Source organism: Onychostoma macrolepis, chromosome 08 (assembly GCF_012432095.1).
Source record: "Onychostoma macrolepis isolate SWU-2019 chromosome 08, ASM1243209v1, whole genome shotgun sequence".
Lineage (NCBI taxonomy): Eukaryota > Metazoa > Chordata > Actinopteri > Cypriniformes > Cyprinidae > Onychostoma > Onychostoma macrolepis.
Genome location: NC_081162.1, coordinates 17,765,029 through 17,792,806, shown reverse-complemented (window position 1 = coordinate 17,792,806; position 27,778 = coordinate 17,765,029). Strand labels below are relative to the sequence as shown.

Sequence of the window (27,778 nt, the reverse complement as noted above, 5' to 3'; positions counted from 1 at the left end):
AGCATCCACATGCCACCTGGATGCTTTGAGAACCTGGTGAAGCTCTTGGATTGCAGTGTCCACAAACAGGGTCAGTTTCTCAGGCCAGTTCACAGGACTTAACTCTCACCCTCGAATGTGTACCAGGGAGCTGCTAAGAATGCAGAGTCTCTGCGGTGAACTGTTTGTTTTGTTTAAGTAATCGTTGTGTGTGTGTGCATGTGTTTGTTCTAAGATACAGCGTTAGTAAACACTATTGGTTCCACTGAAAGTAGACTGCATGAAGCGCTGGCTTTGCACAGAGCTAAAATCATACTTGAGGAAATATTCTCAGTTATCAGTTGCAAGACTTTTTGATGCCTAGGATCCTAAAATATAATATAGGCTAATATAATGTAATGTAATGTAATGTAATGTAATACAAAAGTTTCTATTTTTACTCTGTGAGAAAAAATAATGGATATAATGAATATGAATATTATGAATAATTAATTTTATCTGGAAAATATTTAAATTGTGAGTCTGTTTCTGCCCACTGTTAAAGTACTGTTAGATGTATAAATCTGAAAAGAAGTTAGTGGATTTGGAAACTTTAATTAAAGCCTTTATGTATAATGCATTGTAAAAGTAGTTTTAATGCATTAATTATGCTTTGTAATGCACCTTATAATGCATTGTACAATCTCATCAATAATTGTAACCACAGTTAATACATTATAACACTTATCAATTCATTGATACACTATGCATTTTAAATTTGGTTATAATAATTTACGACAAGATATACTGTATTACAACGCACATTATGAAAAATTATAATGCATTATACCCTTTAATAACCCTTTATAAATGCTTTAAATAAAGTGTTACCGTAGATTTTTTGATGCATTTACACTTTTTCCTTAAATTTCCCGTGGACTCCCTAGCACCCCCTTGCGGCCCCCTGGGGGCCCCTGGACTACCGTTTGAAAACCCCTTATCAAGAGTTTTGATTAAATCAAATAGTGAATGCTGGATCAGAGATAAAGCACATTAAGTTTTGGATAAAGTCAAAGGGGAGCTGTTAAACCCAGACAGTGGTGTCCTGTATGTATTAAGCCCCTTCATTCAGAAAATCCTCCGTCCCAGGACACCAGCCACAGTGTTTGCCATAGCTTATCTCAGAAGTTATGAGAATAAATAGAAAGCTTTATGAGACCAAACAAAGACAGAACGAATCCTTCCCCCACTTAAGGCCCCCCATGTGGACTGTAATATCAAACAGAACAGTACGGTTTCCCACGGTCGTCACAGTCTGATTAGGTGAAAAAAACGAAAATGTTATTTTAAAACACTCTCTTACAAATATGAGAGGTCAAATATCCTGTCTGGGAGAGTATTGAAAGAACAATTGTGCAGCACTTTAATTACGGTGTAGTGTCGACAAAAACGACACAATTGTTCACTCATGTGAGTCCGTTGGGCATCTTATCTTGGCACATGGATCAGAACATTTTATAAAGTGAATGTTTCAGGGTCTTGCATGCCATCTAGTTGATTTTATCCACTTTTAAAGGGATAGAAAATGATGGCATCAGTTTACCCACCCTCGTGTTGTTCCAAACTTTGAAGTATGACAAGTATGACTTCTGTCGAATATTTTGAAGAATGCTGTTAACATTTTAGGTTCCCATTAGGTTCCAACATTGACTTTTACTGTAAGGACAAAAAATATAATGGTAGTCAATGGGAACCAACACATTCTTCAAAATATCAAAGCAATGCATCAAGATAATGAGTAAATGAATTATCTTTTTTGGTTGGACCATCCCTTTAATTCAGCTTTATTTGCCTTTAGCTTTCAAAGAATGCTGAAAAAGCCCCATATTTAGAAGAAAGCCTGGTGGGTGCTTAATCTTCAGGCACGTATCAGCCTTCTGATGCCTGATGCCAATCACAGTCAGTGTTTTGCTCCTGACACGGGTCCTCGTGCCAATCGGCAGGCCCCACTTCATCTGATCCACAGCAACCCAGCCACCCTACACACCCCTGGAGCCTCGCCGTGTTCCTGCCACCGCTCTTCTCCTCTCCTCATCCCTCTACCTTTCCGCACCCTCCCTCCATCCACACCCGCGGCTCTCTTCTCCCCCACTGCCCGGTGCTCTCTCACATTCCTCAGGTCTGCACACAGAGCCGCATTGTGTGTGTGTCTTACAGAGCACACAGTCAGGGCTCATTTCGGACACACACACATCCAACAGGGTGTGTGCACAGTCGCACCGATGAGTACACACACATACACATATTCCTTCATAAAACTAATAGACATGCATTCATGGGCGCACACGACCACAAATGCACACACTGATTTTCATATGTGCACACTGTATACACACTCATCTGCATACACAGGATGTCTCACACCGAGGCCGAGATTCCAGTATCCGTATTCCTTCTTTTATACATCCACTCGCTTTTTGCAGTTTGATCTTTTAATCCCTTGAGCATTACAAATTTTCTCTCCTCCTCTGTTCCCACAGATGATATGGTAGATGTTTTATTGTGATTGGATTGTGGAACAGTTATATAAAAGAAATAAACTTGTATAAATTGCCAGCTACACTGGGGAAGACACAACAAAAATGCTGATGGAGATTTTTTAAAATAGTTTTAGAAACAAAATAAGTCCCCATTTAAAAGCTAACCACTTTACAGTTAGATATTCAAAAGATCAGTTTTTCTTCAAAAGATGTGAAACATATGAGGACAAAAATACACAGTAACTGTTATTTTTTTGTGTTATTATAATATTTATTAATATTTTAAATAGTCATTTATTGTTCTATTTTCAGCTTTTAATTTTATTTTTACTTTAGTAATTTTTATATGATTTTGTGATTTTTTAATTATTTTTTTTAATATATTTTATTTCTATTTAGCTTTATTTTTCAAATTGTTTCAGTTGTAGTAATTTTATTACGTCAACTGGAAAACGTAGCTATTTCAGTTAGCTGTCATGGCATCATTTTTCATTTCAATTAATGAACGTGATTGTTAATAGTTTTAGCTTTGGTTTTATTTTAGATTTAGTTTTACTTTTAACAATAACAAAATTGCTTGTGAAACAAAAAGCTGCTGTTAAGTTACTGCTTTGTCAGAACAGGATATTTATTTGTACTGTAATAACAACTTCTGTGAAGCAGCTGGCACTCTACCAGAGAAACTATGTTTAAATTTAGTCCGGTTGTGCCAAGTATTGAAGGCTAGTTTTTTGTTAGTTGATAAACTTGATTCAAGTTTAGTAAGTTGGAATTGTTGAATCAAAAAGACAAAATGCTGTATGATGTTGTTTATCTTATTCACAGTGAATTGTGGGACATTTCAATACCACAAGTAACATCATTTTTGGCCTTGCAAGAATGTTGAAGTATTATTGAAAATGCAAACTGCAAATATATCTGATACATCAGGACTGATAATGTTCACATTATATTTATGAGCACCCATGGTTCGCATACTCACAGTATTTTGATACTTCATGACATTATCTTGAGGTTTTATGGTCATGTGCAACCTAGTGGGTCAAAATCTTTGAAACAATGAAAGTATTTTGGTTCTCCAAGTCTCTTTTCTGAGCAAAGGCCATTCTGATGCACTTTTATACAAAAGCACAGAGAGAAAGCCCACCACTTGCCAGGAAAGGGCAATGAGGGGAGGGGGTGGATGGGTTTGGATGGAATTGTTCTTGAGACAGAGGAGTGGCGGAGTTTTTTCCCCCCTCTTCTTTCCCAATGGGGTGGGCTGGGGGGCTGATATGGCTCGTATTTCAGCGCTCATGGGGGTCGGGGTTGGACTCACTTTTTGGGATATACTAAGATTCATAAATGCGCCAGTGGACATAAAACCGCGGAGCTCTGACTGACGCGGTGGGTTCTGTCTGTGTGTGCCTGCCGTCGGATCCTCCCAAATACATCCACATCCACTTTCACACTCCCCGTGAGCACAGAGCTGCCGCTCCGCCGGTTCTTCGGCGACTTTGACCCCTGAGGACCTGCATGTCTAATCTTTAGACATGTTCAGATTAGTGGATTCACGGACTCTCCTGCTACTTGTAGCAACGCATTGCGTTTTGCTATCCCTTGTAAGATGTCAACAAGAAGATGACCGTAAGTTGGAGTTTTTTTTACATTGAAATTCAAAGTATTCCTCCAAAAAAATACAAAATTGTACGGTGTTGCCATGGTGACAGGAGAGGAAAGTTTGGAATGGATCAGTTTGTGTTGCGCGTTTCACCTCTGGACTGTGGAATGTCTTGGCTCATTTAAAAAAAAAATATATATATATATATATATATGAGACCGCATACTTGTCTTTTAGATCTAAGTCTGCAGATATCCAAAGTTTGATTGCAGTCTAAATTGATTTGAACATTCTGGTTTTCGCTCGTCGTAAAGACAGAATGACAGATGCTGAGGTTGCGCGAAACGCGCTCAGACTCTTGTGTATTAGATTTCTAAAGTTAGCTAAAAGGTAAAGAACAAAACAGCTAAAGTAGCTACGTATTCATTGTGCATTAACGTTTCTCAACATCGGTTCAGCAACCACAAAAGTTAGAATGCAAGTTAATCAGTGCGCAAAAATGATGCTCCCCAAGTAACTTTCTCCTGAGGAGGTTACTATAGCAACAGTACGCTGTTCGAGCACTTTGAGCTGGATAGGATCAGTATCACGGTATAGTGACAAAACATGTATCTTTCTCTCATTATTTATCACTTTAATATACATTTAATGTTTTAAAATAGTTGACTGATGGCTAATTGTGCTAGTAGTGAGTTGTGCGACACCACAAAATTACTGACAGAAAAAAAACAAGCTTCCCAAGAGTCATTGAATTATTAGATGTATTATTTCCTAGTTCGTTTAACGTAGGAAAAAGTTCCAAGATGATAAAACAAACTTTTAAGTTTTTGCTTTTACATTTCCTGGCAATTTTCATTAAGTAGTCTATTTAAAATGCTCCTTTTCTTTATAATGGGATACCTGCAGAAAATATTGACGATCTTTAGAGTTCTCAGAGGAACTTTTAAGCGAGTGTGGTGAACCAATGCCTCAAGTTTTGTAAAGATAAGGGTTTAGGCTATGTGTAACCATTTCAACATTATAATGACTGATCTCCATATATAGACTATTAATACATCCACTAGTGGTAGTGTGAGCACTGTTTCACTCAAGATTAGGAGCAAAGGTTCCTGCAAGGGTTCAAACGGTGCACCATTAGCACATGTGCAAAGGGTTTATTTCGGGTTTAGTTCAGGGGATTTTACGTTGATTAGAAGGAGATTTGGGGAACTAGGTTTGGTGGGTGGATAGGGAGGGGGTCTGTGGAATGTTGCTTGAAACGCCAAAACATCAGACTGGCAACCTTAATGAGGCACAAGCATCTTGGAAGAGTGTCATGTGAGATATTTGGTAAACTGTGAAGCAATAGAAGAATAATGACCCAGATGATGATCTCCTTGTGTTCTCACTGTACTTATTAAATTTTTCACTCCTCAATAAACAAGGAAATATTAATCACGCGGAACGCTTGCTTAGGCCGGCCTATATTTGCATCCAAGAAAAGTGGATTTTCCGTATTTACAGTTCAGAGTTAAACAGCTATAATTGGCGCATTCATATGCACTAGGGCTGGAAGCTAAAGTCAAATTACACTTTCATATGAATATCTGAAAAGCAAACACATCAAGGGGTTCTATGTGTGTGAGGGCTGTCCTTTCCGACCCATGAGGGTGTGTTTGCCCTGGTGGTAAGTGAGACCATTAGATCCAGATGGAGCTTTCGAGAGGGGTGTGTTTGCATAAGGCACCAGGCTGTCAATGCAGCCCTGTCTGTGTTTGAGAAAGCCCCATTCATGGCTAGTTTAGTAGATTTGGGGTTCAGTTACAAATACGCAGACTACAGGAGCCCACATTTTACACCGGGGTGCCATATATGCACCCTGCAAATATTACTAGCCAGTGTTGTAGTGAATGTATAATCAAAATGTAACCAGATGCCAGCCACCAGGTGAACAGAAATGAGAATTTTGTTTATGCATATATATATATATATATATATATATATATATATATATATATATATATATACATATATATATATATGTGTGTATGTGTGTGTAATTTAGAATATATTATGAAATATATTAAATATACTAAAATATATATATATATATATATATATGTGTGAATTATATATGTATATATATATATATATATATATATATATATATATATTCTCAAATATTTCTAAATTATTATTTTCTAAATTATTATGAGACCCGTATAGCTTGCTTTTTCAGGAAGAGGTTGATATTTTTATGTCGCTCACCTGTTTCTTACCCCGATGCACTCCTTTCTGTCGCCCCCTTCTGGTGGCTGCAGAGGAAGACTATGGCGGCTGCATCCAAGATGGCCAGCAGTATGCAGACCGTGCAGTATGGAAGCCAGAAGCGTGCCGTGTCTGTGTGTGCGATGCAGGGGCAGTGCTATGTGACGAGGTCATCTGTGAGGACCTGAGAGACTGTGCCAATCCCATCATTCCACCTGGAGAGTGCTGTCCCATCTGCCCAGCTGACACCGACGAACCTATCGGTCCGCTCTCTGCTCATACACCTCTCTTTGCTTATCATACCTGTCCTGCTAGCTGTCTGCTCTGAGTTCTGTAACTATGACAAGTGTCACATACCACTAGACTACTCTAGATGGTCATGTGATTGTGTTCAGAACTCAAAGCAAACATTTAAAGGGAAGAAAGCAACACTTTTAAGTTTTACATTTGCATTATAGTGCAAATTATGTTTTTCAGTTAAAGACTGCTATGGCTGAAATGTGTCCACTTTTTTTTTTTTTTTTTAATATAGAAAGTGCACAAACTTAACACTAGTTTGCTGTGAAATCCATTATTTTTAGACAAGATATTTAGTATAATTGTAAATTGTAAAAAATAATTACAATTGTATAGTGGTCATAAGTTTTGAGCTAACTTATACTTCCATCCCATAATGTTTAATTCTGAGGATGATTTGACTTGTTTAGGTAAAAGAATGAGTGTATTATATTATATTATACTTTCATTGAGGGACATACATAGTTTAAAACAGATAGATATTCAGTTTTTAACACAAAAAAGATGCAATAAATCTCTTGAGAGTGGACTCGCCTTGGCCATAGACTGGTTTTGTTTGGAAAAAGCTGAAAAACAAGACAATGAGTCTTTGAATGGGAGGTCATGGCACAACCTCATTCAAACATCCTAATTAACAAAAAATTTAGAAGTGTTCTTTCAACTTTTTTAATTCACTTCATGTTCAGTCAGCCTTGACAGCTGATACTGTTCATTTTCAAAATTTTGTGTGTTGTTCCTGCACAGATACACACAATAAGATGAACATAGTTATCAAAATATGCAGAAATGTTTTCCTAAGCACTTTAATGTATTGCTTCTCACTGTAATCAGCTCATGGCACTGATACAGAATGAGTTTTCTCTATTTATTTTATTGATTTACTTTTAGCTAATTTGCTGAGCAGCATATGGCCTAATATTGCTTCTAATGTAAAGCATAATGCACATAATCATGTTTCAAACTGATCATGAGCTTGCACCTTCATATTCTGCCTTTAACAATTTAACCAAAGCAGATTGGGAAGAGAATGATGCTGTTTTGGTACACGGCCTTGTGGGGTGCCGCTGATTTGGTCTTTTCAGCTATGTAGTTTCAGCAGGGAATAGCAGTTCATTAGTTCTGACAGTGTCTGACTAGTTTACCGTCCTCATTATGAGTCAGTATTAGCTGATTACTTCGTTCACGGCCCGTTTTTCCTTGACCCTTTGGTGACCTCTAGTTTTTTATGATGAGCCAGCAGTATTATTATGAATGAACGATTCAGATGTCTGACTCCAGACAGACTGTTATTCTGCAACATTGATTGATTTTGTATGTTTGCTAATTGATATAATACATGCAAAACTACTTTCTCCTGTGTCTAACTGTCAATCTTTATCTTCCCTTCATCCTGTGACGATTCAACAGTGTCACTTGGTGCAAAGGTGAGACCTTGACTTATTTATCATGTCTTTATTTAAGAAATGGATAATGTTCTTAAGGTAGAATTAATATTATAAATTGTATAGTAAGTCTTAAATATGTTCTTTCTTACTCTACACAGGGACAGAAAGGAGAACCAGGCGATATTGCAGATGTAAGTCATTTCACCAGTAAACAGCTTTGGGTTTTAGACTGATTTTACCAAATTTTGAAAACTAGAGTTGGAAAATAATATTTATTTGTTTGTTTCTGTAGGTTGTAGGACCGAGAGGACCTGCTGGCCCAATGGTGAGATGAATCATAAACACTTTGGTAGTTGGTTTCTGAATAATTTGCCACACATCATTGCTTTTCTCCACTAGGGGGCTCTCCAGAACGTTTATTTGAATATACTGCTGTCCCTTTAATTTCTGACACCTCAACTTTACTTTTTGACTTTTTTTTATTATTTATATTTGTCTTTTTGTGATTTTAGGGACCCCCAGGAGAGCAGGGACCACGTGGTGAGAGAGGACTTAAGGGTGAAAAGGTAAGACATTTTGCCTTTTCAAACTTTTTTTTCTCAGAATTGTTAGGTAAAGTGATGTCAGATCTTATTAGCAGTTATCCGGGTACATTAAGGCGGCAGTGGACACACTCTGCAGGACGCTGTCATGTGAAAAGGCTTTAGTTAATCTCTTTTCTTTTCCGCTCATATGCTCCGTTATTTTTCTCCCACCCTTTAGGGAAATACCGGCCCAAGAGGGAGAGATGGCGAGCCTGGTACACCTGGAAACCCAGGACCCCCTGGACCACCAGGACCTAATGGTCCCCCTGGACTCGGAGGAGTATGTTTCTCCTCTCCTTTCATCTACTCACTAAATGTGTGTCTCCCAATCGTGGGGTTACTGTAAGTGTGTTTTTCTATGTGTGTGCAGAACTTTGCTGCTCAGATGGCTGGTGGTTTTGACGAGAAGGCAGGAGGTGCTCAGATGGGTGTGATGCAGGGTCCAATGGTGAGAAAAAACAGTGTTCACAGACATATCTATATGTATATTAAATATCTTTTAAAATTGTGTGAAATACATTTTTCAGTTTTAAACTGCAACCCTTTTTGAAAGAATCTCTCATCAAGTCAATATTTTAAAGTACTCAGTTTGGCTAATATGGATCTGTCAGAATAATACAAATAATAATAGTTATTATAGTATTTAGTTCTGTAATTCAGAAACTGTTATATGAAAAGTTTGTAAGGTCTTGCAGAATGCTCTGGAATGACATTTCATTTCAAGCTGTAGTTTCATTTGTTCAGTTTTAGTCTGCATGACAGATATTTTACATCCGTGTGGGCCAAGCATTTTTTAATATAACATAAAAAGCAAAAACTACATGCATTAATTAATAAAATGCATTAAATGCTTTATAATTGTACTTTAAGATGTCCAAACACTGAATAAATCCAGTGCCAAAAAGGTTTTCTTTAAGTAAATGATTGAACTCTGCATCATAAAGAATAATATCTCAAGAATTAAATACTGTTACCTGTTTTCTGATATTTAGTACCCCCTACTGACTGATTTTGTCACAATAGCATTTTCAAATTCCACCTGTTCTCAAAAAAGTTACAGTGATTCATGGATTCTAAGCTTGTAACATGAACATATACTTACAATACATGGGGTTACTAAAAATAAATCACACACAATGAAACAAATAATTCTTCTAATTAAATTTCAGCTTGCTTTGAAATATGATCTATAAATGAAAGGAAATTCAACAGTCATGCTATTTATATTTATCTGGGCCAGCGCTGCCATGCTGTATTTCAATTTCATCTGTTTTATCTACAGGGTCCAATGGGTCCCCGTGGTCCTCCTGGCCCCACTGGAGCACCTGTAAGTAAAAACACATCATTCATAATTCTTTTATATTCCCAGTTAATTGAAAAATACAACATAATGCTGATTATATTCTCAGCCGAAGCTACCATTGATGAGACAGATATGAGAAATATGTTAGCACCCACCAACGCCAACGCCTAAGCTCTCACTGTCATTTGTTTCATTTCCAGGGCCCACAAGGTTTCCAAGGCAACCCTGGAGAGGCTGGTGAACCTGGCCCTGCTGTGAGTGTCCAAAACCTTGCCTACGTACACACACATATGACATTTTATTAACCCACATATTACATGGCCCGCACAGATGACACATAGAGACAGCCTTACTAGGTCAGTTAAATCAGTTTACAACAATTGTTTTACTATAGGGTCCTCTTGGACCCCGTGGCCCATCTGGACCCCCTGGAAAACCCGGAAGTGATGTGAGTAGTTTTTGCCACTGGCTTGATATTCAACCTTTTCCAAATGCTGAATGCTTGACAGATACTAACTACAATGTCTCTACCTGCTCTTCTTCCAGGGTGAGGCTGGCAAACCTGGAAAGTCTGGTGAGCGTGGACCCACAGGGCCTCAGGTAAACAACATACACAAATAAAGACCTGTTTCAGTCACAATGGTCATATAATCTAATATAATCAATTTGTTACAAAGATGCAACATAATTACTAAATATGTTTCTTATGTATATGACAGGGAGCCCGTGGATTCCCCGGAACCCCTGGCCTTCCTGGCATCAAGGGACACAGAGTGAGTTTCAATTGGAATTAATTGTTTTTCTGCATGTTTATTTCTGTAGAAATACATGCATTTATAATACATCTTTGAATGTGTTTGTAGGGACACCCAGGTCTTGATGGAGCTAAAGGAGAGGCCGGTGCTGCAGGTGTTAAGGTACAGCAACATAAAAACTGTGAGCCAAAACACCCAACTCTGACAGATAAACTATGTAAAATTCATCCTAACACAGTGTCTATAATCATATCTGGCAGCATATAAGAAGAAACTGCAAACAAGTTTCACAGGGCTTCAGAATTCTATCATATATTTATCCAATTTATGGTATTATTGTTTCCAAAATCTGCTTTGGAAAAATATATATTATTGAATAATTGAATTTGATTTAATATCCACAGATATTTTAAATTAGAAAGATATTTTAAACTATAAATACTCCTATAAAAACACCAGACCTTTGACAAACAGAGTATATAATAATAATATGCACTACCTGCTAATTTTCACCCAACCGTACCAGTAACTATTCAAAAGTCATCCTATCAGACTGTCTGTACTGATATTTGACAAAAAATCATAAATTTCACAGGGCATCAGAATTATAACACATTTATCTGCTTTGGAAAAATATATATTATTAAACAATTATTAAACAATAATTTAATTTATACAGATAAAAGTATTCTAAACTATAAAGATACCAGAACCTTGATGAATATATATTTACATGTATTACCAAATGCAAAATGTGCTAATTCATTTTAATAATAAAATTGATTTGACCTAGTATTATACAACTATCAGATCTAATCAGTCTCCTTTCTCTTCTTTCAGGGTGAATCTGGTGCTAATGGTGAGAACGGTGCTCCTGGACCAATGGTCAGTACCTAGAGTCAGAAATGTCCTGATGATTCATTTAGCTGTAGTTTTCTGATGCTGAAATCTAACGTTCTCCATCCTGTTTTCCTCTTTTTTTGTCTATCAGGGTCCACGTGGCCTTCCCGGTGAGAGAGGTCGTCCTGGACCTTCTGGTTCTGCTGTAAGTGAACACTCAGACAACTGGCCTAACAAAGAATACTGTATATGATCAAAATTGCAGCAGCAAGGGTGGCTTCAGACTGTAAATGATCTACTTATGTCTGTCCACAGGGTGCCCGTGGTAATGATGGTCTGCCTGGTCCTGCTGGTCCTCCTGTAAGTGCATTTCCTCACAGTGCAGGAAGTCTATGTAATGTTAAATTATGGTTCCCATTCTACTTTGACTTGTGCTTATGCTGTTGCTAACTAATGGTAAACCCATATGGGATGCCTAGAGATATCAAGGTGGACGATTATCGATATAATGCAGATATATATATTTAACTTAATCATAGCAAATAAATTCATACAATATTCATACAATACTTATCATTTGCATCACCCGTTTACAAATCACAGAATAACATTATAGGGATGTTTAAAGTGCATGAGGAAGTAAGCAAGCCTCTTTGATCATTTGTTGATGTTTCTATCCTCAGGGCCCTGTTGGTCCTGCTGGTGCTCCAGGTTTCCCAGGATCCCCTGGTGCTAAGGTAAAATACCAGTCATGGTACCAGACAGCACTTCACTGTCAATTCTTAATCTATTCTCAATTTTAAGCATTTTTAATTTGCACAGATTAACATTATCCTTGATAATGAGATGTGATGTTCACTCCTGCAGGGTGAAGCTGGTCCTACTGGAGCTCGTGGACCTGAGGGCGCACAAGGACCCCGTGGAGAGGCCGGTACACCTGGATCACCTGGACCCGCCGGTGCATCTGTGAGTAAAATTACAGATGTTATAACAAGCAAAATATGATTTCATTTGCTTTATCGGTGTAAACAATATATATAGTATTTTGAAATTAAATGTTCACATTCTGCAGGGTAACCCTGGTACTGATGGTATTCCTGGTGCCAAAGGATCTGCTGTGAGTATATCCATATAATTTATCGTTCTCCTTCACTCATTTCTCTGTATATTTTAAAATAATTTTTAGTCTGGTCACACTGTTGCAGTGAATCTATTGTAAACATTTTTCTCTTTTACAGGGTGGTCCTGGTATTGCTGGTGCCCCTGGTTTCCCAGGACCCCGTGGCCCGCCAGGACCTCAGGGAGCTACTGGACCTCTTGGGCCTAAAGGACAATCTGTAAGTAATCATGCCCTGAACTATTTAAAAAGCTTTCAGTGTCTCCCAGACATCAATTAATAATTTCATATTGGTGAATTGCACAGGTTACTGATTATTCTGCCATTTGAGGTTCGCCATTGCACTAATTGAAAACACTCTTGTGTTTATACAGGGAGACCCTGGTATCCCAGGATTTAAAGGCGAGGCTGGACCCAAGGGAGAGCGTGTAAGTAACCCACATTATACTTATCATCAGTCGTCTGTTCTATTGTATCAATCACAATCATATGAAATATTGTAGCAAACTAATCAGTCATATTTTTTTTCCTAATTGCACAGGGTGTTGCAGGACCTCAGGGTGCCCCTGGGCCATCTGGAGAGGAAGGCAAGAGAGGACCAAGAGGAGAGCCTGGTTCTGCCGGACCTCTCGGACCTCCTGGAGAAAGAGTGTGTATATTAGCTTAATTATTTTTACTGATTCACTGAATGATAAAGAACCACACTAATAAGTCCATATGTGTTGTTTTTTGCTAGGGAGCTCCAGGTAACCGTGGATTCCCTGGTCAGGATGGTCTAGCAGGAGCAAAGGTTGGTGATTTAGACTAATAGTTGGTTACTCATCTAATCAACCCATTTATTTCCTCTGTACTCAAATGTTCTGTACAATGATAGGGCGCACCCGGTGATCGTGGTGTTCCTGGTGTGACTGGCCCAAAAGGAGCAACTGGAGATCCTGGTCGCACAGGCGAGTCTGGTCTTCCTGGAGCCAGAGTGAGTGATTGCGGTATTTCTGGGACTTACCTGAAAACTGATTATTCAGGGCAATTTAGATCATCATAACTGCAGATAACAGACATTACAATCTAAAATCAGCGTTTATAATCGTTGATTTAAAGGCTCATAGCATTTTTCACCATTCATCTGCTTCCTCTTCTAACAGGGTCTCACTGGGCGCCCTGGTGATGCTGGACCGCAAGGAAAAGTTGGACCAACTGTGAGTATCTATGAAATTTAAAGCACTTTTAGTTTGCTTCAACAGTAAATAGTTACAGCCTGCAAAAATATATACACTACTGTTCAAAAGTTTGGGCTCAGTAAGATTTTTTTTAAATAAATTAATATTTTCATCCAGCAAGGATGCATTAAATTGATCAAAAATGTCAGTAAAGACAATTTTAATGTTAAAATAGATTTCTATTTCAGATAAATGCCAGAAATATAGTATAAAAAAGAAATGTTTCTCGAGCACAAAATCAGCATAGAATGCTTTCTGAAGGACCATGTGACATTGAAGACTGGAGTAATGATGCTGAATATTCAGCTTTACCATCACAGGAATAAATTACATTTTAAAATATATTAAAATAGAAAAGAGTTATTTTTAACATTAATCACAATATAACTGTTGTTACTGTATTTTTGATTAAATAATGCAGCCATGGTGAGCATAAGAGATTTCTTTCAAAAACGTAAAAAAAATCTACCAACCCCAAACTGAACACTATATGTTTTACCCAAAAAGAGACTCCGCATCTACTGGGTACAAACCATTTTGAGATAATAAATGCTGCATCTCATCACAGTTCAGGGCAAACTTCAATACTAAACATGATTTATTCATTATAGGGTTCCCCTGGTGAAGATGGACGCCCTGGTCCTCCTGGGCCTCTGGGAGCTCGTGGTCAGCCTGGAGTGATGGGATTCCCTGGACCTAAGGGTGCCAATGTGAGACCATTGGAGTGTTTCTGCTTTTCAGCTACTAGTGTTCATATTTAGGTCCATAAAATTGTTTGGAAAGTGTGTGTGTTGTACCTCATTGGATTGTATCTCTCTCTCACAGGGTGAACCTGGAAAACCTGGAGAGAAAGGACTTCTTGGACGCACTGGTCTTAGAGTAAGTCATGTTCCAATGTCCAGATTACTTGGCCTTGTATGTCAGTAAGCATCAGATCTAACTAGACTAAACTTAGCAACCATATATCAACACCTTGGAAACAACCCACAACACCTAGCAGAGTTTTTGTACAGACAAGCACCAAGAAAATGTACAAATGTATTCTTTCTCTCTTTATTATTTCTTCTGTTAGGGTTTGCCTGGTAAAGATGGAGAGACTGGATCTGCTGGTTCACCTGGTCCTGCTGTGAGTTTTACATCACATTAGCCACAGTGTCTTATGACCTCAATTCTTTCAGTCAGCCAATAAATGACCATGGTCTGAAACACTTCCTTGAAGACTAAATCATGATTTCAATGTGCTTTTAGGGTCCAGCTGGTGAGAGAGGAGAGCAGGGTCAACCTGGTCCATCTGGCTTCCAGGTACATTCAAATTAATATTCTACTATATTATTCAATTGTGAAAGAGAAAACTGCACTCTTTTTAAATTACTGAAGCCGAACAAGGAGTAATTATTTAAATGTAAGTTTCATGGGATCAGGGTTTTCTAAGAATTACTCTGTTTTTGCACAGGGTCTTCCAGGACCTACTGGAGCCCCTGGAGAGCCTGGTAAACCTGGTGACCAGGTGAGGATCACTTACGATATTTATTTTAATTCTCCATTTGAGTTGTAATTAGTGACTTTAACTATCCCAATTATGCTGAATTTCTCTCCTTTCTCTCTATAGGGTGTTGCTGGAGAGGGTGGTGCTGCTGGTCCCACTGGACCAAGAGTGAGTTCCTATCTTTAATTAACAAGACTCCCAATTACTACTGGAAATCAGCAGTAATGTGACATTACTCAAAAATAACTCTTGCCTGTGCTTCTCTTAGGGTGAACGTGGTTTCCCTGGTGAGAGAGGAAGCTCTGGCCCTCAGGGTCTCCAGGGACCAAGAGGACTTCCAGGAACTCCCGGTACTGATGGACCTAAGGTGAGATCACATCTGACTGAGATCATGCTCTACTATTACATATCAAATCTGTCCATTCTTCATTCTTAAGCTACTTAAATAGTCAAATAAATGAATACCTAATTGTTCAAAAGTTTGTGGTTGGTAAGTTTTTTAAATGTTTTTGAAAGACATCTCACCAAAACTGCATTTATTTGATCAGAAGTACAGTAAAACAGCAGTATAGTGAAATATTATAATGTATTTTTTTCCTATGTTGATAAAGCTGAATTTTTAGCAGCCATTACTCCAGTCTTCACTGTCATGCAGTCTTTTAGAAATCATTCTAATATGCTGATTTGGATTTCAGTTCTTATTATTATTGTTGTTGTTGAACAGTTGTGCTGCTCAATATTTTCTGTGGCAACTGTGATACATTTTTAAAGATTCTTTGATGAATAGAAAGTTCAGCATTTATTTGAAATAGATATTTTGTAACAATATAAAAGTCTTTACTGTCACTTTTGATCGATTTAATGCATCCTGCACTGTATTAATTACTTTAAAATTGATTTCCAACAGGGTGCAATTGGACCAGCTGGTGCTGCTGGATCTCAGGGCCCTCCTGGTCTGCAGGGCATGCCTGGTGAGAGAGGAACTGTTGGAATCCCTGGAGCTAAAGGTGACAGAGTAAGTGTCTTTAAAAATGGTACTCAGTGATCACATCAACCTAATTTCATGGTGTTAATCTACTGAATGACTGAGACTGACTTACTGACTGTCTCATTTTATTAGGGAGACAGCGGAGAGAAAGGACCTGAAGGTGCTTCTGGCAAAGATGGTGCAAGAGTAAGTGCTATAAAGACAGCAGATGTAGGCAAATTGCTCGCTTTTTTCTTGCTTATCATAAGCAATGATGTTTCTGTAATTTTTTTCCTCCAGGGTTTAACTGGTCCAATTGGTCCACCTGGTCCTTCTGGTCCCAATGGCGCTAAGGTGAATGTCTCATCCAATGGTTGCATGCTAAAAGTATTTTGTTTTGTTTTGTTTAATTACTCTTTTTCTTTTCTCACAGGGTGAAACTGGTCCCATTGGCTCAATTGGTGCTCCTGGTGCTCGTGGTGCCCCTGTAAGCAAAACATTCATGTATTACAACTAGACAGCAAACAGAAGAAAGAATGGAGTTTGTGGTTTTGTCATAAGTTTTAAAGGTTATCTTTAGACTTCTTCTAATTCATTATTGTTTCGACATCCTGTTAGGGCGATCGTGGTGAGATTGGTGCACCCGGACCTGCTGGCTTTGCTGGACCTCCTGTAAGTAGAAACGCAGTTACCAAAAGCCTCCATTTTACTGCAGTGATAACATTATAAAAGATCTTTTCTAACTCAAAAATAAAAATGACTTTCAATAAGGCAACATTACTATAATGGCTTAGCAATTCTGTTGACAGACGACTCGATTGAACTTAAAAAAAGCAGTAAAAAACAACCAGTCGATAATATTGTGAATGTAAAGGGGTATTCTACAATACAAATATGGGCACTAACACCATTATACATTAGGTATTCAGTTTTAAAATGGAATATTCTTATAAGTGAAATATTTCAGGATTTTGGCATTTTAAAGATTGTCAATAAAATGATTAGCAAAACATTGTGTCAATTAATGTAATCATTTTCACATATATTTGAAACCGAATAGATATGCTACATGACCCTATAGTTACACTTTAAAAAATGTACAGTTCTCTGTTGCTACAATGTAAAAAGGGTGTGGTGAAATAATCGATTAGGGAGTGTCTTTAGTATTAAACTTGGAATGATCTTGAAGCATTTAGTCATAAGGAAGCTCTGATTACTATCTTTTGGCACTGTCACTCTTTAGGGTGCTGATGGTCAGCCTGGAATTAAGGGAGAGCAGGGTGAGTCAGGACAGAAAGGTGAGGCTGGATCCCTTGGACCCCAAGGACCATCAGGAGCACCCGGCCCAGTGGTAAGCATTTCTGCCTCACTACCTATTGATAATTTAAGGCATTTTGTGAATCAGTTTTAAACTGATATGTGGTTAAAAAAGGCAGCTTTTAGAAAGCAGCTTGGTTTTGGTTATTGCCACTTGACATCTTTAAAGTCTTTGCTATTGTCTACATAAATTAAGAGTTTTGCATCATACAGCAACCTTGTGCTGTCTCTGCGTGGATTAAATGATTATATTTAGCTCATGATTATATTTGGTTCACTGCTTGATTTCAGGGCCCAACTGGTGTTACAGGACCTAAGGGAGCACGTGGAGCCCAAGGAGCCCCTGTGAGTTACTTAATAAGTCAATTAGTCATAAGTAATCATTTTCAATTCATTTTTAAGTATTTACCAGTTACTTTGACAGTAAAGATATTTGACCGGTATTGTTTCTTAATAAACAATATTTCCCCGTTGTAGGGTGCCACTGGTTTCCCAGGTGCTGCAGGAAGAGTTGGATCACCTGGCCCCAATGTAAGCCCCTGAATATCACAGACACATCTCTGCAGTTCCTCCATATTTTACTCAAACTGACTGACTGTATTATCATAAACTTTTCCTGATCCGAAACTTTTTTTAATTATTCTTTCCCAGGGTAACCCTGGTCCTCCTGGCCCTGCAGGGGCTGCTGGTAAAGATGGTCCTAAGGGAGTTCGTGGTGATGCCGGTCTCCCAGGCAGAGCAGGAGATGCTGGACTGCGTGGAGCTCCTGGTGCTCCTGGAGAGAAGGGAGAGCCTGGAGAGGATGGTCCTGCTGTAAGGCTCAGATTCATTAATACATACATATTTTAGCACAGGTGTGTTCTGTACAGGTTTATTGTTTCTTTACTGTATTCTTAATATTTCTTCTCTCAATATTTCCTTTGTAGGGTCCTGATGGTCCTTCTGGCCCTGCTGGTCTTGCTGGTCAGCGTGGTATTGTTGGTTTGCCTGGTCAGCGTGGTGAAAGAGGTTTCCCAGGACTTCCAGGACCCTCTGTAAGTAAACGAACCCACCGGCAACATCATTTCTATATGAAAACATCTCATCTTCATTCAAATACTGTTTAAATTCATGTTAAAATATAGCATAGATTTTTGTGTTTTATTTATCTGATCAAGAAAGTGATTAATATCAAGTATTAATATATTTTAATATATTATTTAATATTAACATATTTTTTTCTTAAAATGAATTTTATTTTATCACGCAAGGATATCTTTTGCACAGAAAATTTGATACTGATGCAGTGTCCCTAATCTGACACTAACCTTCTGCCTAAAATGATTTGTACCACAGGGTGAGCCTGGCAAACAGGGAGGTCCTGGCTCTTCTGGTGACCGTGGACCCCCTGGCCCTGTTGGACCTCCTGGATTGACTGGACCTTCTGGAGAGACTGGACGTGAGGTAAAGATCACATACATGAATAACATGAAAAAATCTGTACCTCACAAAGATACAGATCTGAAGTGAAGTCAGTTAACACTTTATTAAACATTTTCTTCCTATATGTATTATACAACCATATCAAGACCAGATCTCACTCATCCATTCTGTTTGTCCTCAGGGTAATCCTGGATCTGATGGTCCACCTGGTAGAGATGGTGCTCCTGGTGTGAAGGTAAGGAAGTAAAACAAACTCATATAATATCCTTTTGTTGTCCTCTGGTCTTTGTAAAATAAAAAACAGTCCAACTTAATCAGACAATCTTAATTCCATACAAGTAAACAATATATTACTATTTGACACATACACTGAGGTCCAAAAGTCTGAGAGTCTCAAAAGTCTCTAGTTTTTTTGCATTACTATTTTGAAATTACTTCCGTTTTAATTATTTTGTATTATCAACATAATTTTACTGAAAATAAATCACGAACTTCCGAATGACATAATTTGGTTATGTTAAATATTTCTTATTCTTTTTATGTAATTTCTCTGTTTAAAAGTTTGGACTAAAATGTTGGTTAGTCCATGCACAGATGAATTTCCAACCAGCTGTAATATAGAATGTGGTTTACTTGTTGTTTTCTAGGGTGAGCGTGGTAACACTGGCCCAATTGGTGCTCCTGGAGCTCCTGGTGCACCTGGTGCTCCTGGTTCTGTTGGTCCAGTTGGCAAACAGGGAGACAGAGGAGAGAATGTAAGTTCATCAACTTACAAATCACAAATCACCATCAAAAAGACCATCCTTATGAAGATCAAATGTTTTTGCAGTGTTCACCACTTACATTACATGAAGTGTTTTTATTTATTATGTACCATCTTCTTTCCTTTCTAAAGGGCCCACAAGGACCTGGTGGACCCCCTGGACCCGCTGGAGCTAGAGGCATGGTTGTAAGTACATTTTATGAAGTGTGTGGAACAAAACAGAACACGGAAAACACACATCAGGCTTTAAAACTCTTGAAATAGCCAGTATCAAAACATTTTACTCATACAATATATGGCTATTAAGAAAATCCAGTAAATTGACCAGATGACTTAAGAGGGGTTTCTTGCACCTAAACTCCATTTAGTTATAATTACAAAAATTGCCCTTGATGTGGTAACATCTTATTTAACTGGTTTATTTTTAATAATATTTAATAATAATAATATTTCAATAATATTTCATAAAAAATAAAGTCACATCAGGTCATTTTTGTGGCTTTACTGTATTTTACTTTACTTTATAGCTGCTCACAGGTTGATGGACTTTTTCCATTTCTCTGTATCAGGGACCCCAAGGGCCTCGTGGTGATAAGGGTGAGGCAGGAGAAGCTGGAGAAAGAGGTCAGAAGGGACACAGAGGATTCACCGGTCTGCAGGGTCTGCCTGGACCTCCTGTGAGTCTCTTTTACAAGTCTTAATTTTTTATAAACAATTTAGTGGTAAAGTAGAGATATTAGATATGCTTACATTTCTGTTGTGCCTCCCCAAAAAAGGGTGCTCCTGGAGACCAGGGTGCTGCTGGACCTGGTGGACCGAGTGGCGCTAAAGTGAGTGTGGTTCTCAGCTAGTTAAATTGAGACAACAGACAATTTAGAAACTTCCTTTAATGCTCGGATGGATTTCTGATGTTCTGTGTAACTCATATTGCTTGCAATAGGGACCTGCAGGACCTGTTGGACCAGCTGGTAAGGATGGTTCTAATGGTCAGCCTGGACCTATTGGACCACCTGGACCTCGTGGACGCTCTGGAGAGTCTGGCCCAAGTGTGAGTGCACATAAAACCTGAAATATTCACTGACATCAGGTCTATCGACATGAAAATAACATTTCTGATTCATTTTGTCTTCCTATCTGCTCTCATTAGGGTCCACCTGGTAACCCTGGACCCCCTGGTCCTCCTGGTCCCCCTGGCCCTGGCATTGACATGTCTGCCTTCGCTGGGTTGTCTCAGCCCGAGAAGGGACCCGATCCTCTGCGTTACATGCGTGCCGACGAGGCCTCCAGCTCTCTTAGACAACATGATGTGGAGGTGGATGCCACACTGAAGTCAATCAACAGCCAGATTGAGGACATCCGCAGTCCAGATGGCTCCCGCAAGAACCCTGCACGCTCCTGCCGAGACCTGAAACTCTGCCACCCTGAATGGAAGAGCGGTGAGAGATTCAGAGACAATCTAACAATAGAAAATGTTTAGTCAAGCACACTTATGTGTATGATACTCGCTATTACTCACTTCAACATGTTTGATCCCTATCCACAGGTGACTACTGGGTGGATCCTAACCTTGGTAGCATGGCTGATGCCATCAAAGTTTTCTGCAACATGGAGACCGGAGAGACCTGTGTGAAGCCCAGCACTCCTAAAATCCCACGCAAGAACTGGTGGAGCAGCAAGAGCAAGATGCAGAAGCACGTGTGGTTTGGAGAGAGCATGAATGGTGGATTCCACGTGAGTATAATCCTTACATTTTGGAGATGTGCACTTGAAATTTTAGTAAAATGACCACAAGCACAACAAACCTCAAAGCAAATCATAAAAAAGTTTTGAAAAGTTGACAGTACCATAAAAGTGGAAGTGATTATGAACAGCTGTTTTATTCTCAGCCAGAGTGTCTGTAAATTCCCACAGCTGGTTTGGGGAGCTGTTCACGGTTCTGAATTTCTGTTGGTCCATGGTGCTGAAAATATTTGTAACATCCAATCGTAAACCAGCAGGGGACAAGGAGCTGTGCTGAAATACTCTCTCCTTCCCCTTGTGTCACTATCTTGTCTTACATTTAATCAGCTCGATTTTCTTTCAGTAATATTAACGGCCATATTTTAAAGATATTAAAGATATTTTCTCTTTCTCTAACAGTTCAGCTATGCTGATAGCAGCCAGACTCCTAGTACTACCAGCATCCAGCTGAACTTCCTGAGACTGCTGTCTACTGAGGCCACTCAGACCATCACCTACCACTGCAAGAACAGCGTTGCTTACATGGACCAAGCCACAGGAAATCTGAAGAAGGCCGTTCTGCTGCAGGGTTCCAATGATGTGGAGATCAGAGCAGAGGGCAACAGCCGCTTTACATATGGAGTACTTGAGGATGGCTGCAAGGTGAGTCACTCAATAAAATATCATTTTCAAACATACCGGCTATAGTTATAAAATGAATGAATTGAAAATGAATTAAAAATAATTTAATAAATTTTTTAGTACATTTTACTAAAATAAATGACATTTATATACACTTCCATTCAAAGGTTTGGGGTCAGTATGATTTTTTTTTAAATTTTTAAATGAAATGAATGCTTTTACTCAGCAAAGATTAGTAAATACATTCAGAATTTTATAAAATAAATCCTAAAAAAAAATATGGTTTCCACAGAAATATTAAACAGCACAACTGATTTCAACTTTGTTAATAAGATAATCTTTCTTGAGCACCAAAATCAGCATATTAGAATGATTTCTGAAAGATCATGTGACACTGAAGACCGAAGTAATGACTGCTGAAAATTCAGCTTTGCCATCACAGGAATAAATATTTATTTTAAATTGTAATAATATATATATTTTTTTTATCAAATAACTGCAGTCTTGGTGAGCAATAAGAGATTTCTTTTAAAAACATTAAAAATCTTACTAAATAAATAAAAATAATCAAATATTTATTCATATATGCTTATTTTTATTTCATTTATATTTCTTTTTTATACACATATCCACTTACATGGCTTTTTTGCTGTCTTACAGAAGCACACAGGTCAGTGGGCCAAGACTGTGATTGAGTACAAAACTCAGAAGACATCCAGGCTGCCCATTGTGGACATTGCTCCCATGGACATCGGAGGAGCAGATCAGGAGTTTGGAGTGGACATTGGTGCAGTCTGCTTCTTGTAAAAAAAATAAAACATATGTGGATTATGAAATAAGACATGGAAAAATACCAATGACGAGCAATAACTGTGAGGATGCAATACACTCTCCAAGTAACGAAATATGGAAGAAAAGAAAAGAAATCTGAAAATTGACGAAAGTTTTTTTTCTCTAAAACACAAAAAGTCGTGCTGTCCATGTTTAGTGTGCAAGAAAAACCAGCGCTAAATGGGATTGCCCCAAATAGTCTCTCCCTCTGAAATCCAGCCATGTTTCCCACAAGCCTTCAGTGCAGCGCCTCCTCCTGCCGGGAGCCAAGAGGGGGACAGAATGAGCGAGCGCAATCAAAAGATTCAGAGATTCAACGAAAGACAGAAACATGGCTTGATGTCATCACATCCTGCAGGGGGTGGGTGGTTGGGTGATGCTGTACAGCGTCATGGCTGGATACCACAGTTGTCCCTCCCACTAAAGAAGAAAGAAGGCCATGCCCAGTCCCACTTCACCCTTCCCTCTGCCTCTTGACTGTGACTCAGAAGAAAACATCACATTATGCAAGATTTTGTGGAATGTTAAACCTGAGGAGGGAATAAGTTAATATTTACTGTGTATAGTAACAAAAAAAATCTTGATTCAGTCTGTACTGAAACAGCCAGATCTATATATTTTCACAATTATATGTGTTTGTGTGTGTGAGCATGTGCCTATACACACCGACAATATTTTGGGGAAAGTGCAGTTCCATTTCTTTTTTGTTTGTTTGTTTGTTTTGTGTAAATCTTTTTTTTTTTTCCCATGATTGCCCAAACTAGGAAGTTTTGGTCCCTTAACATAACAGCAGAAAAAGAAAAAAAAATCTAATAAATTTGGAAACCATTTCTATTTTTTGTTTATTTGCATGATCTTCATTTTTCAAGAAAAGCTACCTCACACAGGAAAAAGTTAAAATCTGGATGTGAACGAAAGCAGCTTGGGGTTCGAGAGGCGTCAGGAAGACCCCCCCGGCACAGCTCGGTCCATCTTCAGAAGGTGCTATTAGTATTGATCTATCAGTCAGTATTTCCCACAATTCCCAGACCATCCCACTCCCTAACTAGCCTCATTCAACACACACAGCCTGCTCAGAGGATGCGGAACTATACGGGATGATCAAAAGACAGAGGGACTCTTTTGGCAATGCCGGAATTTTGCTCCCAAAGGATCGCCGTATCACTGAACAGGATGTGTGTGTGTGTGAGGGTGTGTATATTTTTGTTATAATTAATATTATTATGATCTTGGTCTTTTTTTGTTTGTTCTCTCTTTTTGGTTCTGGTTTTGTTACGATTTTAATTAATGTAAATTGAAAATAAAGGAAAAAACAAGGAATTATGAAGTCAGATTTTAATTGTGTTTTTAATCATTATGAGCACAAAATATAACTAATATTTGGATTTGGCATAGGTGTATGAAACTATGCACTGCTGTGTGTATATGTGTGTGTACCGTATAATTGTGAATTTTCTAAATAATAATAAAAAAAAAGGTTCTGTAATTTCACTTTAAGGGGAATGAATAGATTCTTTTCATTGCCGTTAAAGTGAAATAACTAAATATAAATATAGGAGACTGAGAAAAAGATCATTTTAGAAGAAAATTTCAGATGGCACTCAGAGGCTTTTGCATCTGAACTCTTCATATATATATATATATATATATATATATATATATCAGGGGTGGTGAACGTCGGTCCTGGAGAGCCGCAGCCCTGCAGAGTTTTGTTTCAACCCTAATCAAACACACCTGAACAAGCTAATCAAGGTCTGAAGGGTTACTAGAAAGCTACAGGCAGGTGAGTTTTAACTAGGGTTGGAGCTGAACTCTGCAGGGCTGCGGCTCTCCAGGAGTTTGCCACCCCTGATATATATGAATGAAATATATATTTTTTCACTGGACAGTTAATTGGCAGGATAGCTGTTTTAGGTTTGATTTTATACACAGTTTATGCTGTGGTCAGTTTTCCACATAGCCGAATGTGTGGCAGATTAAAGTAATAGCTAGAAACAAGACTTCTTGTGTAGCCATTCACAAGACAATAATATGTCTGTATTTTGAGGATGCAGTTGTCTCACAATTAGCATGTCAGTCAGTAAAACATCATATTTCCAGAGAGAAATCATTATCATAAACATTGTGAATCTTAAAAATAGCTGTAAAGTCTAAAGAGCATGTTAAAGATCAAATGAAAGAAACACGTTTTAGGGAAAGAGTATAAAATTACATTCACATATTTGGACATCCCAGTCCCACAGGTTTAAGGGGCTTCAAACTTTGAGCAGGAGACGGACCAGATCACTGACCAGAGGCATCAGGCCCATCCAAACTCTTTACGTGCCTCCTCAAGATGTTTGAGCCAGATGGATCAACTTCCAAAAGAGAAACAATAAATATTTTTACATTTGATAATTAAATTCCATGATTCATAGTTAATAATGCTTAAAGTCATTGCCAACTTATGTAATTTAGCCTATGTGATTGATGAGTTTTTGCATGATGGTTGGTGGAAGGAATCCATCCAAAATTTTAATTTGTCAACACAGCCAAAGAGTTTTAACATTAAATAATATATATATTATTTATCCATTTACATGTCAGCCATTTGTAAAATGACTTTTGTTAAATTAATTTATAAGCTACAGAAAACTGAACTGATGCAGGGATACCTGCTAATTTAAAGCAGGGCCACCACCAGCAGTCAATTTCAATTGTAATTTTGCTTGGTTCATTATGAAACATTTATATGACATGCATACAAAATTAACCCACTGACTAGACTATCATGACAGTCTTAGGAAAAGAAGAAAGAACTGTCATGGGTGCCTGTTCAAAAAACTAGATGCATGACACCCCTGACTATAACTTTTTAAGAAAATATTTAGTTGAGTAGAAGTAGATGAGAAATAGAGTGGTGCACCTTCAGCTACATACCATGGATAGAATATCCCAGGTGAAAAAAGTGCAGTAAAATACACTTTATTTAAGTACACTTCCATAATATACTTAAAGTGCTCTATTTTCACGCACTAATTTTGTACTTAATATACTAAAACTTATTCTTTAGTACTTCTTAAGATAATCTTAAGAACATGATTATGTACTAAAATGTGCTATTAACATCCTTTCTCTGTATTTAGTTGCCACTTGAAGTACAATTGAAACCATTTTTCATAAATATACTCATCATACATAGAAAATACACTTAATTCTATATTAATACATAACGGATATAAACAAAATGTATTTATAATGTACTGCCCATATATTTTGATAGATTAAATAATTCATTTCAAATGTATTGTAATTATGTTAACATTCCCTTTATATGATATAGCCTACTTAACATCTTTAAATAGTACAATCAAGTACATTATTACTATGTCATTAGTAGCACTTTTAGTACTCTATGCTAAAAGTACTTACTGTTAAATTGTGAATTTTGGTACACATCTAAACACATATGAAAGAATAATTCTATCATGTGCTATTAGCGCATTTATAGTAGCCTAAGCACAGTAACCTATAGGTGTCATGGTCACTGTGTTGTTAAACACACATGAAGAAGATAAACAGTCTTTAATAAATCCACGGAAGGTAAATCCAGACAGAGGTTAGGCTTGTAACGCATGTAACATAGACAAGACTCAACAAATCACAAACCATGACAACTCACTAAACAGTGAAAACGGTGCAAAGTTCAAAAAAAGTTGTGATGGTGTGACAATAGGGTTTTACTTAAGTAAAGTAATATTCATGAAAATCCAAAAAGAACTCAGTGATAGTATATATAAAATCCACTAAAATTTTATGTAAAGCGATTGTAGCACACTTTGAAGCAATGCAATTATAAAACACTTCTGGTACTTTATCTGACTACACTTAAAAACAAATTTTAGTGTTAGTGCTAATTACTGTATTTATATTAAGTGTACTTAAGTAGCACAGTTGGGAACATGTACTTATAACTATTACATTACTAATATATTATAAATCAAATCAATTTAATTTAAACTTAGTATAACTATATAAAAGTGTACTAACATTGAAATAATTTTAAATCATTCAAAGCACTTTTAAGAAATATACTAATAAAAGTCCTTTGTATATTTTTGCGGTAGTACACTTTATTTCAATGTTCTAAAAATCAGTTTAAATATCAGTGTTAGTATACTATTAGTATAGCCTACTTTTAGTATATATTAGTATGCTTTTGCAATTGCACTAAAGCACTACTTAAGTAGAAATAGACTTTTAAGTAGTGTATTTATAGTGTTTAACTTAAAAAAAAATTTAAGAACAAAAATAAGAATGCACTACAAATGTAGGGGTATGTTGCTTTAACAGAGATGTCAAGAATTCATGGAAATACTGCAAAATTACCTGTTTCAGTCTGTTGATATATTTGTAGACATGTATATTAAAAGGTAACACCTGTGACCACAAATACAGGTGTATAGAATATAAAACATCATTTGTGTGATGAAGAGTTTGTTGTCATACTATTAAATTAGCCAATCAATATAACATAACATAACAAACCAGTAAAATATAAATAATCGACAGCACGCAATGTTTAGGATGGTATGAAGCAAAACAAACAAACAAAAGGGAGTCAATATATATATATAAACACAAATATTCGTATTTTCAAACAAATCAGCAAACAGTCTGTAATGTACAAATTCTTATTTTCGATATTGCAAACTGCTTATCTGTCGCGTAAACACAGATCAACTCATCCTCACCATCAGCTCAACCTCGTCTCTCATTATTCCATGCTTCCCAAACGTGAGCGTCCGC

At 37.6% G+C, this 27,778-nt stretch overlaps 1 protein-coding gene and 3 long non-coding RNA genes across 8 annotated transcripts; 1 reads left to right on the top strand and 3 right to left on the bottom strand.

Annotated features, from left to right (window-relative positions):
• On the top strand, positions 1-23,824 carry col2a1a (collagen, type II, alpha 1a). 2 transcript variants are annotated; one of them, XM_058785216.1, is made up of 54 exons: positions 1-70; positions 6,399-6,608; positions 8,050-8,066; positions 8,186-8,218; positions 8,320-8,352; positions 8,540-8,593; positions 8,790-8,891; positions 8,982-9,059; positions 9,894-9,938; positions 10,115-10,168; positions 10,309-10,362; positions 10,461-10,514; positions 10,634-10,687; positions 10,778-10,831; positions 11,510-11,554; positions 11,661-11,714; positions 11,825-11,869; positions 12,193-12,246; positions 12,377-12,475; positions 12,582-12,626; positions 12,748-12,846; positions 13,001-13,054; positions 13,168-13,275; positions 13,363-13,416; positions 13,501-13,599; positions 13,769-13,822; positions 14,455-14,553; positions 14,669-14,722; positions 14,916-14,969; positions 15,092-15,145; positions 15,297-15,350; positions 15,453-15,497; positions 15,598-15,696; positions 16,237-16,344; positions 16,450-16,503; positions 16,597-16,650; positions 16,730-16,783; positions 16,915-16,968; positions 17,540-17,647; positions 17,905-17,958; positions 18,091-18,144; positions 18,265-18,426; positions 18,540-18,647; positions 18,949-19,056; positions 19,217-19,270; positions 19,683-19,790; positions 19,931-19,984; positions 20,368-20,475; positions 20,575-20,628; positions 20,739-20,846; positions 20,946-21,234; positions 21,342-21,529; positions 21,938-22,180; positions 22,820-23,824. In XM_058785216.1, exons 1-54 carry the CDS (start codon positions 10-12, stop codon positions 22,964-22,966), a joined length of 4,443 nt encoding a protein of 1,480 aa, XP_058641199.1. In that variant the 5' UTR covers positions 1-9; the 3' UTR covers positions 22,967-23,824. The 2 variants fall into 2 exon arrangements, with proteins under 2 accessions (XP_058641199.1, XP_058641198.1); XM_058785215.1 differs by lacking the exon at positions 1-70 and adding an exon at positions 3,866-4,124.
• On the bottom strand, positions 15,553-16,554 carry LOC131545960 (uncharacterized). The gene is made up of 3 exons (XR_009272539.1): positions 16,430-16,554; positions 16,216-16,330; positions 15,553-15,691 (listed from the first exon to the last, which is right to left on the bottom strand). It is a non-coding gene; the product is annotated as an uncharacterized LOC131545960 (long non-coding RNA).
• On the bottom strand, positions 18,280-21,057 carry LOC131545959 (uncharacterized). 3 transcript variants are annotated; one of them, XR_009272537.1, is made up of 10 exons: positions 20,953-21,057; positions 20,743-20,863; positions 20,549-20,645; positions 20,319-20,410; positions 19,879-19,970; positions 19,669-19,749; positions 19,194-19,259; positions 18,921-19,045; positions 18,500-18,645; positions 18,280-18,406 (listed from the first exon to the last, which is right to left on the bottom strand). It is a non-coding gene; the product is annotated as an uncharacterized LOC131545959 (long non-coding RNA). The 3 variants fall into 3 exon arrangements; XR_009272536.1 differs by having other exon boundaries at positions 20,334-20,410; XR_009272538.1 differs by having other exon boundaries at positions 20,334-20,410; positions 20,752-20,863.
• LOC131545961 (uncharacterized) lies at positions 22,825-27,772 on the bottom strand. 2 transcript variants are annotated; one of them, XR_009272541.1, is made up of 3 exons: positions 27,724-27,772; positions 25,203-25,347; positions 22,825-22,956 (listed from the first exon to the last, which is right to left on the bottom strand). It is a non-coding gene; the product is annotated as an uncharacterized LOC131545961 (long non-coding RNA). The 2 variants fall into 2 exon arrangements; XR_009272542.1 differs by lacking the exon at positions 27,724-27,772 and adding an exon at positions 27,359-27,721.
• Between the last annotated feature and the right edge of the window lie 6 nt (positions 27,773-27,778).

Coding starts and splice junctions, on each gene's coding strand:
- col2a1a (XM_058785215.1), top strand. CDS start 4,031: ATGTTCAGATTAGTGGATTCACGGACTCTCCTGCTACTTGTAGCAACG. Junction 9,060..9,893: donor GTGTGATGCAGGGTCCAATG/GTGAGAAAAAAC, acceptor TTTTATCTACAG/GGTCCAATGGGTCCCCGTGG. Junction 22,181..22,819: donor TACTTGAGGATGGCTGCAAG/GTGAGTCACTCA, acceptor GCTGTCTTACAG/AAGCACACAGGTCAGTGGGC.